Genomic DNA, 10994 nt, shown 5'->3' with positions numbered 1-10994 from the left:
GCAACATCATTCTCTCCCCAGCTGCTGTCATGTGCAGTGGTGGTACGGCAGTACTCAAAAGGTGGCATGTTTGAATCATTGCCAGACTGGACAACTGTCGGCGACAATGACCCACACATCAAGGATGACCCACGTTTCCACAAGACCATATATTATTGAGCTCCTACCGGTTAGAATTTGGTTTTGATGCTGGGCCAACTGGGATGCATCAGGATGCATCAGGATGCAAACTGCATTGCATCAGAATAATGCATCAGCAATGCATCACTGTTGCATTGCTCTAACCAAGAACCCACTGCAGTGCTAATGCATCACTGCATCCCTACAACTGCAATGAATTGTTGCATCAAAATGACACTATGGCCTGTTAGGGTGTGGAGGATCCAAAGGCGAGTCTATTCAGTTCCAGGGCTGAACTCGCTCTACCATCATGATGGTCAACATGGTTCATGTATATACTTTCATGTAAAACTTTCCTCAATGAGAAGGGAGTACATACATCAAAAATATAGTCATTGCGCGCATTTACAGCAGTAGTGTAACATAGTGGCTCTCCTGGAGGCAGCGACAATAGGGAGATATGCTTGATGAACGGCCTTGGTGTCATTGGTAAGTTATTGGGCATCAATATTTAGTGCATTCGTACTCTTCACACTGACATGACACAACAAAGATCGTGTGAATGTATATGGGCTGCATCACTGACTAGAAAAATGGCGGCTCTGTGACACGTGAAGGTACAGTCTGCAATGGTGGAATGGGTTCTGAAACATATTGACAAGACCAGCTGGTCAACTTTGACAGGTTTTGGGTTAAGAGATGAATCTGATGATATACACACTGGCCTGTATGCATTGACCAAGTTCTGGATATACTCTTTCAGTGGAGCATGGGAGGCCCTCCATTCTTTGTGGGTATGGTGCAAACTATACGAAAGATGGATTTCATAGTGGGCTTTCCATCTCGCAACAGCTGGTCATTGAAGTGGTCCAAATGGTAAATGAATAAATAAATTGCCAGAAAAGACTGTACCGTTAAGGTGGCCCTCGAGGGTGAGTGGACCGACAAGTTCGGGCTCGAATGTGACATCTGCAGAGACAATTTGAGCCAACTCTTCATTGATTATGTATGGGCCTTTTGGATCAGAGAACCCTATACTGGCAATGGTACGGATCTGGAAATGGTTGTCAGACGTTCCACTAAGCTAAGTTGGTGGACATTGAGGTCTCGCAGTTGAGTGGGTGCCATCTGCACCGATAATGTATCTAGCTCTGAAAACTTGACCGTCCTCAAATGACATGTCAGTGATACAAGAGTCCTTTTCATTCTGTTTTATTCCTACTACCTTGTGTGGATGCTGCACCTGCACACCGAGGCTCTGCAACTTCTGCATAAGTACAAACTTGGTCACAGGGATGAAAAGCGCGTTTCCCTTGATGGCTCAAGACAGTAACTCATCTGCGACATTGATGCTTTCTAAAGCCTAAGATCACAAGAACATCAGTAGGCCTTATTATGAATGCATGGTAGCTTACCTCGATGGTTGCATAGTGTGTATGGCGATGACCTCGATGAATTGGATCCTTCGCCTACGGTATCCACGATAATAATGTCATAACACCTGTTGTGAACAAGAGCAAGAGCAGCTATGAGACCTGCGGGGCCTGTACCCACAATAAGCACAGTTGTGTTCTTGGGGAGAGACATTGTCTGCTTGAAGGATTTTGAGAATGATAAAGTGACGGAGACGATGAATTAGCTTCAGATAGCTTTTGCACCTCTAATGAAAGGCCACCAGTATACTGGTCATCTTAACCCGTAGTAGTGAGGGATGATTTGCTATCGCACACGAACTGCAACTATCAGAAAATGGGGTCAATAACCAGACTGGACTCGGAGTGACTTAATTCATGCGCTGCCCAAATGTGGAGCTCAGTCGGGAACACGGCACTAAGATATCTTCCTTGTATTATCAGACTAATCAGTACATGTGTCGTAGTTAGCACATGGAGATTTCACAGACATACAATAGGTTCACAGTCCTGAGTGATTTCAGCATTATAGGAAGGGCTCTGGACCATTTCCCGCAAAGACACTAGTGGGAGTATTGACATCGAGATGCGAGGTCTTGTTACAAGTAACATCGGTCACGTGGCCCCCCTATCATTTTCCCTTCATCCTCGCCCTCACCATCTACCGGCTCGTCCTCCTTTACCGACTTTCCGTTGACCGGATCCTCAGGACCGTTCCCGTCCCTCGCATCACCCGCCTCTATGCACGTGCACGCACGTTCCTCTCTTGATTCGACCACCAATGTGGTCCCGCACCTCTGACTTGGTCTGACTCATGCCACCAATGTGGCTTTCCTATTTCTGTTCCCTCTGACTGCGGATTCCCGCACGTTGTATTCTTACCGTTGGTTCATTCCAACGTTTCTTGGTCTCATTCCACATTTGACCATCCATCACTAATCCGGCTGTGTTGCCAACGCACCTATACCATTCCCGTATCCCCTTTACCCTTACCTACTGTGCGGTAGCCTTGCCCTTAACTCTCTCCACTTAGTATAAGTAGTTGGTCACCCTGTACTAGATTCTCTAACTTGAATCTACTCAATCTTCCCTGGAACATACTTCCCTCTGAAGCCCCCTCAGCTTCAGTCTCTAGTATCTTTTCTTAGTCACTCATCGCGACTAAGTCTACCTCGATCGACCTCATCGTTCGGACAAGACAGTCCTTACCTTGAGCGACTTCTAAGACACCCGTCTCAGAAGTCACGTGACACGCGCGTACTGTGATCACTGCCGACTCGTCGTCGCCAGTATCACTTGCTATACCGGATCCTTCCGGTTACGTCACGAACGTTAGCGGACGACGCCCCTCTTAGGGCTCCGCCTAACAGATCTATTTGAGTGCGTAACAGGTCTTGTTTGACAATGTGAAAGCAAATTTAAAAATCAACGTCAAGATTGAATTTGGAAGGTCAAACTAGAATTAGACTCCGACTTCTTCTCATGATCATCTCTAATGGTGATTCACGATGATTCACTACTACTAAGTCCTTGGTCAGAAACAAAAATATAAAACCAAGAGCGTGATTTTTGTCCAATATGGTCCCCCATATGAGTGCAATGTGCTAATTCATATGTTGACCTCAGACAAAGGATTTGGATATTGGGCATTGGACATTGGACATCCAAGTTGGGCACTGTCCCAGTGCAATGTGCCGATTCATATTTCAATGTCAGAGTTGAATGTCAAATATCCTAATCCAATGTCCAAGGTCAATGTCCAAGGGCCAAGGTCCAATGTCCCAGTGTAATGTGCTGACTCATATTTTAATGTCCAATGTCCAAATCCAATGTCTGAGGTCAATGTCTAAGTCCAATGTCCAATGTCCAATGTCTGAGGTCAATGTCTAAGTCCAATGTCCAATGTCCAATGTCTGAGGTCAATGTCTAAGTCCAATGTCCAATGTCCAATGTCCAATGTCCAATGTCCAATGTCCAATGTCCAATGTCCAATGTCCAATGTCCAATGTCCAATGTCCAATGTCCAATGTCCAATGTCAAATGTCCAATGTCCAATGTCCAATGTCAAATGTCCAGTGTAGCACTCAGCCTCATGCTGAGTTCATATTCTGTGATTTCCCGATGCACGTCCAATGCCCACCACTTCCCAATGTAACCTGATACTAACCCACTCAAACCTGACGAAACCCAATGCTTTGACTAGTGGACCCGACATTTCAGCTGCATTGGCTGACCCAAAATCCTGTGCACTTGTCCTATCTGTGTCCTGTCCCATCTTGCTAGCCCCACTAGGTGCGTAGTTGATTATTTTGCACATTACTCACGTCATAGCCAGCGCTGTTACATGTTTTCCCATCATCCACAGTGCCTCGTGTTTGTTTACATGTACTTCAGATCCAAAATAGTCCACCACTACTTTCACCTATGGGTTTCTGGATTTCTACATACTTACATATATATTGGACTGACTTTGAGTATTATTCATCATCCAAGTAGTAGGAAACCATTTCCCGATACTTAGTGGTCAAACCTGATTTTTCATAGTTCTTAGTTGACATTGCAAATATTACCACTCTTTCTATCCAAAATACCCATCATTATCATTAATCCACATACCGCTCACTTTCCCAACATTTGCTATTAGTATTCCCTACAACCCGCTAACCCAAAAACATTGGACCCAATGCTTTGGCATCAGACATCATAGATATACCTTCAGACATTGTTTCCTGCACTCAGACTTTTGATCATATATTATTTCACTAACCATAGACCTATTCCAAACAGCTAACCTGTTGGGTCGAACACACTTGTCTTGCAAGTATAGCAGACCAGGCTGTGCAAGACCACAACACTTTTTATATTGCTGGTTACTTACTTCGTATAGTGCCCAGGAATTGTTGTATCATGACACTGGGTCCAATGCCCAATGCCCAAATCCAATGTCTGAGGTCAATGTCCAAGGTCAATATCTAATGTCTGAGTCCAATGTCCAATGCCCAAATTCAATGTCTGAGGTCAATGTCTAATGTCCAAGTCCAATGCCTAATGTCCAAATCCAATGTCTGAGGTCAATGTCTAATGTCCAATGTCCAAATACAATGTCCAATATCCAAATACAATGTCCAAGGTGAATGTCTAATGTCTGAGTCCAATGTTCGAGTTCAATGCCCAATGTCCAAATCCAATGTCCAAGGTCAATATTGAATGTCTGGGTCCAATGCCCAATGTCCAAATCCAATGTCCAAGGTCAATGTCTAATGTCCGAGTCCAATGCCTAATGTTTAAATCCAATGTCCAAGGTCAATGTCTAATGTCCAAGCCCAATGTCCAATGTCAAATTCTAATGTCCTTATTCAATGTTCAATGTCCTACATCAATGTCTGATTCCAATATCCAGGTTTAATGTCCAATATCCAATATTCAAATCCAATGTCCGATGTCCTAGGTCAATGTCTCAGTGCAATTTCCAATGTCCAAATCTGATGTTCAGTGCCCCACATCAACCTAGGACATAAAACATTGGATTTGGACATTGGAAATTGCACTGAGACATTGACCTTGGACATTGGACATTGGACATTGGATATTGGACATTGGACATTGGACATTGGACTTGGACATTGCAAATTTTACTTGAACATTGACCTGGGACATTGACCTGGGACATTAGACATTGCACTTGGACATTGAACTTGGACATTGAATTTAGACATCAGATATTGGATTTGGACATTAGACATTGCACTCAGACATTGAACATTGAACATAGACATTAATGTGGGACATTGACCATTGAATGTGAACATTGGAATTTGACATTGAACTTAGACATTGAATATTAGATTTGGATATTGGACATTGGACTCAGACATTGACCTAGGACATTGAACATTAGACTTGGACACTGAACATTAGATTAGGACATTGGAAATTGCACTCAGACATTGGACTTGGACATTGGATATTGTACTCAGACATTGGACATTGAACTTGGACATTGAAAATTAAACATTGGATTTGGACATTGGACATTGCACTCAGACATTAACCTGGGACATAAAACATTGGATTTAGACATTGGACTCAGTCATTAAACTGGACCATTGGACATTGAACTAAGATATTTACCTTGGAAATTGAACATTGACCTTGCACATTGGACTTGGACATTGAACATTGGATTTAGACATTGGACATTGGACTCTGACATTAGACATTGACCTTGGACATTAACCTTGGACATTCAATATTTAACTCAGACATTGGACATTAGACTCAGACATTGGACTTAGACATTAGACATTGACCTCGGACATTGAATTTGGACATTGGACATTGGACTTGGACATTAGATATTAACCTCAAACATTGGATTTGGACATTGAACATTGGACTCAGACATTGGACTCTGACATTAGATATTGACCTTGGACACTTAACATTTAACTCAGATATTGAACATTTACTCAGGAAGCAGTTGGACCTGATATATATTCTATGCAGATATAATTCAGATGTGCAAAGCATGGTTTCAGAGATGATCCTGCTATTAGATTAGCTACACAGATAACAAATCTACCTCCACAAAACTTATGTATCCAGTGTTGTATTAGAGGCAGCACTGTGTACCTCTCACTAGTCTAGTGCTTCAGGAATTTGCATTGTATGTGACATCTGTTAATTATATTCCACATATATGATCTGTCTCTACACTAATCTGGCCCAACTATTTTCTTATTTCTGCAGTGAGTACTATCTGTTGTGGTCTATTTGTGATAGGCCACCATTTTGTGATTTTTGTCTATAACACTCAATTTTAAAGTAATTGCTTATAATTAGCCACTTTACTGAGTATGTTCTACACACTACACTAACATATTCCAAGTGAAACAAAACAAATCTGTTGGGAAATGATAGATATCACATTTTCAGTGTGACAGCAGCAAAAATTACAAATTGGTGTCACCTGCCATGGCTGCCAACATTGGACATTAAATTTAACAGCAGCTGCAGTTTGTGACATCAGCAAACTGCCTATTTGGGCTACAAAGCTCCCACAGCCATACAGTGCGCACAGAGCCATACAGTATGCACAGCGGTGTAGTGCACAGACACCACAGACACTACAGACTCACAGAGACTCACAGAAACCTACAGACTTATATGCAGGTCCTTTCAAAAATTTAATTTAAACTGTGGGTGCTATGGCCATCATGTGGTATTTCATTCATAGTGCAATTTCTTATAACAGGTATATAATTGACATCAAAACTAATCTAATGTGTACACATTTGCAAAGGATTGCAAAGGTAAATACAATTTAAAATGAGATGAAAAAAAACATCATGATTCAGATACACCTGACCCTACTACTTTGGAACACAGACATTAGTCTAGTATACAAGTGCAAACCAATGACATACCAGGAAGGATGCCAGGTTTTGAATAATGAATTGAGCGCTCTGAACATTTAGAACTATTCCTTACCACCAGAGAGCGCACACGCCCTACATTCATTTCCATGTCACCAAATTGTTTTTTTGCTCTCTTGGCCTTGAGCTGCCAATAACGTGTATGGATCTGAAGCTGGAGGAGGAGCCGATCAGCGAGTTCCCTTTCAATACATCGAACTTCCACATCTGCCTGTGCCATCTCCAGCAAGTATGTGGCTTCCTCAGCACTCTCAGGATACGCTCCACTAAACGGCTACTAAAAGTCAGTGAATATATGTCTTGAACCCTAAATAAAGGATTCACCTTGTTGAGCATTCCTGGAAGTTCAGAAATGGTTGATGAGTCACTTGAATACTCGAAGTCCGGTAGAATTGGATGTAATTTTCTCCTACATCTAGAAGTCCGAGTCGAAGATGAGAAATTGTTTGTGAGGGAATGAGAATTCAGATGGATAGTGGGAGATGGAGAATGTAATTGGTCTGATGAGGACATTGTAGCTATTGTCGAAGTTACTCCAGAAATTGCTGAATATACTCAATACTCCAATCAATACTGCATATTGAGTAGCATGCGGTGCCCTTCATGTGGAAAACACTTTCTGAATGACAAAATTGTTCTACGACATCTAAATCAACCTACCTTGCAATGTTTCAGTTGGAATGATAACTTGATTCACTTCTCAGGACCACCAGTGCAACCCCAAGAACCTCAAGCCTCATTGCCAGAAGATGAAACAAATGACGCATGGATAATGGAAGACCATCCCAGGCCAGAAGATGGGGATACTGGTGTAAAGGCTGATGATAGGGAAGAAGTGGTGGTTTATGCTGGTATGGCAAAGACCTGGGGTAGAGGAACCACATTCATAAAGCTGTTTGAGTCTGACACTTATACTGAGGAGAGGGCGAGCAATCCATATTTTCCATTCACTGGAAAACAAGACTGGGAGATGGCGGCATTCCTTCTTCAGTCGGACCTCAGCATGGCAGACATTGACGAGTTCCTCAAGCTTGAATTTGTGAGTCTATTTGTGTTTGTTTACTATGGTTTCATGACTGGTGACCATGCTTGGGAACTTCAGGTACGTTCAACTCTCAACTTCTTCAGCAAAGCTAACCAATAATACAGGAAGATTTGCCTGATGGCGCGACCCTACTTGGTGTGGTGCTCTCCTCAGACAAGACCAAGGTCAGCAACCTTGCTGGCAACCACTATGCCCATCCGCTCCTCATCACTCTCGCCAATATTGACCCTGATGTACCTGCTAAAGGATCTCTCCAGGCATATATCCCTCTTGCTCTACTTCCTGTTGCAAAGTTTATCAATAGGGTTAAATGCATGCATGGTGTTCTGGCAGACCGGTTACTTCATCAATGCATTGATATTGTGATTGAACCGTTGAAGCAAGCTGCATGCCTGGGCATCATAATGAGTGATCTAGTGGGGTTTAGTAAATATTGTTTCACGCCCCTTGTTGCATATGTGGCCAATACTTTAGAGGAGCTCATCGCATGCATAACCATAAATGCATCACCCGTCACTATGGCTACACGTACCAACTTTGGGGATCCAGACTGTCAACCTCTTCATAAAGGCTCATATATGCTTGCTAATATTCAAAAAGTTGTCGCCTTTGTCTCACCATCCGACCTTGTGGCATTTTTTGAGGAGTGCAAGCAATACCACTTGAACAGTGTCCAATGGCCATTCTGGATGGATTGGGTCACCACAGATCCTTCTTCTTTCCTGATGCCAGAGTCGCTCCATCATTTTCACAAAATGTTCTTTGACCATGACTGTGCCTGGTGTATTGATGTAGTCGGTGCCAAAGAGATTGACTTTCGTTTTTCCTTACTTCAGATGTGTACCAGGTATTGTACTTTCAAAGAAGAGATCTCCAATTTGAAGCAGACTTCAGGTTGAGACCATCACAACATCCAGCATTATATTGTTGGCATTATCGCTGGTGCTGCTCCCACCCAATTCATAATGGCCATCCGGACCCTTCTTGAATTCAGATATCTTGTCCAAGCTCCACAATTTTCTGATGAAACACTAATGGAGTTGGATAACTGTCTTCGACTCTTCCATGAACATAAACAGGGTGTTGTTGATGCAGGTGCCTGGAGAGGGAAGGATGGCGGGTTTAAATCATGGGTAATTCCCAAATTAGAATTGCTGCAAGGGGTGGTGCCAAGTATCTGGTTGCTTGGCATACTCACGCAGTGGTCTGCAGATCCGACCAAACACACACATATCGCCATCGTGAAGGTGCCTGCAAGAGCTGGAAACAATCATGACTATGATGCGCAAGTGTGTCGCCACCTTGACCGTCGTGATAAAGTAGATTGCTTTGATCTTGCGCTTCACATACATGAACAGGAAGAATGTGCTATTGATGATGAAAGCGATGATGAGGACATCAATAGCAGGATGGTCCGATGTTCTATCAAGGACTATTTTTCATGTGCCTGTGAACTCATTGATGGCGATCATCCAGAGGCACCTTATCCCTATCGCACGTTCTCAACCTCTGTTGCAGCTTACCATCTTAGCTATAGACCCACCCTCACAAAGATGACTGTTGATACAGCTGCCGACCACTTCTTGCTTCCTGACCTTCACCCTGCAATATCCGATTATCTAGACCATATTGAGGCACACAATGACTTCCTATTGGTGGCAGGCACCGAGCTCACCCTGGTTGTCCCCTTCCTTTTGAACACATCTAAATCTGGTGTAAGATGCACATTCAATCAAAAAACTTCCATGATGCAAACCGACTCGAACCCTCACAGGCAATACTGGCAGAACCACCCTCAAAAAACTGGCCCTATGGTCTGTATGATTTGGTCCTGATCAATACAGACAAAATATCCAAATGGCCAAAGTGCAGTCTTGAAGGTCAGCCACTCCCGCTCCACGCATGATTTTACTGATATGATAGATGTAGGGCATTGTATCACTCAACTCCATTTGATTTTTCATCTGATCACACAACTTTCATATGGGAATGCATACTATGCCTACGTTGAATGTTTGGATGTGGTCAGATTAGATAAATTGACTGGTATGTATGTTCTATGATGTGGCTATCGAGCAAATGGTGATTGGATCGGTCATGTGATTAGAGTCATTTGAATCCAGGCATCCATCCATCTTATCCCTCGGTTTGGTGATGTAGCAGGGCCATGATTGACTGTGCTGACTAGTATCAATCACTCCACAGAATTTTTCTTAAACAAGTTCTGGAATAAGCAATTATTCTATGTGCTTTTTTTTATTGGGTGTCCATTATTACAAAAGGCAATGGGAGTCTCAGGCACCCCAGCAGTGCACATCCTCATCCCATTTTGCTTGACCTGTGAATCACTGTATGATGGTAGCAATTTTCAGATCTTCCACTGGCAGTTCACCATACTACTACACTCACGCAAGAAAAGCAGAAGTGAAGACCAAGGAGGATACAAATATGGCATCTAAACCCTCAACCACCACTGCTTGGTTGAAATCCAACTCTACTAGCAAATCAAAAGTGCAGTCTCTTGGTCCGGCTTCCAAGCCAATGCTTAGTAACCAGGCAGACATTGTCACAACATCTTGTAGGTGACTAGTTAATTATTAACTATCCATGATAATGACAGACTTTGGCTTCAGGCAAACCCAAGGAAGCTGAACATCTCACAACTGAGAGTCTGGTAAATAGTTTGAATAATGTCATTGTCTCAATAGGTCAACCTGATTTATTGTCGAACGAAACCGAATTTCTCACGATGATTGAACAGGCAATGTGCCGACACAATTATAGATGCACTTCAGCATGTACAAGTAGAGCTAATGTGTTTTTCGAATGTTTCTTTTCATGAATTTGGTGACCGTGCTTGACTGATTAGTGGGGAGATATGCACTTCTTGAAAGCAAAGTTAGTTTATAACATTGTGAATCTATGCATACCTAACCGAATGATGCAGGATGACATATTGTCCACGCACCATGGTCCTCATTA

At 42.8% G+C, this 10994-nt stretch overlaps 2 protein-coding genes across 2 annotated transcripts; one reads left to right on the top strand and one right to left on the bottom strand.

The window, feature by feature from the left end:
* Positions 1–1441: 1441 nt before the first annotated feature.
* F5147DRAFT_797210 (uncharacterized protein) lies at positions 1442–1840 on the bottom strand (the record flags this gene model as incomplete). Its single annotated transcript, XM_041443196.1, has 2 exons — positions 1536–1840; positions 1442–1476 (listed from the first exon to the last, which is right to left on the bottom strand). Exons 1-2 carry the CDS (start codon positions 1705–1707, stop codon positions 1442–1444), a joined length of 207 nt encoding a protein of 68 aa, XP_041284525.1. The 5' UTR covers positions 1708–1840.
* Positions 1841–7739: 5899 nt separating this feature from the next.
* Positions 7740–9918, top strand: F5147DRAFT_782430 (uncharacterized protein; the record flags this gene model as incomplete). Its single annotated transcript, XM_041442758.1, has 5 exons — positions 7740–8069; positions 8117–8786; positions 8849–8859; positions 8930–9727; positions 9787–9918. The coding sequence occupies 5 exons, from the start codon at positions 7740–7742 to the stop codon at positions 9916–9918; spliced, it is 1941 nt and encodes a 646-aa protein (XP_041284524.1).
* Between the last annotated feature and the right edge of the window lie 1076 nt (positions 9919–10994).

The sequence above is a fragment of the Suillus discolor genome, assembly GCF_016758755.1.
Source record: "Suillus discolor strain FC423 chromosome Unknown F5147scaffold_212, whole genome shotgun sequence".
In the NCBI taxonomy this organism is placed as follows: domain Eukaryota; kingdom Fungi; phylum Basidiomycota; class Agaricomycetes; order Boletales; family Suillaceae; genus Suillus; species Suillus discolor.
This window is presented reverse-complemented; position numbering and strand designations above follow the sequence as displayed.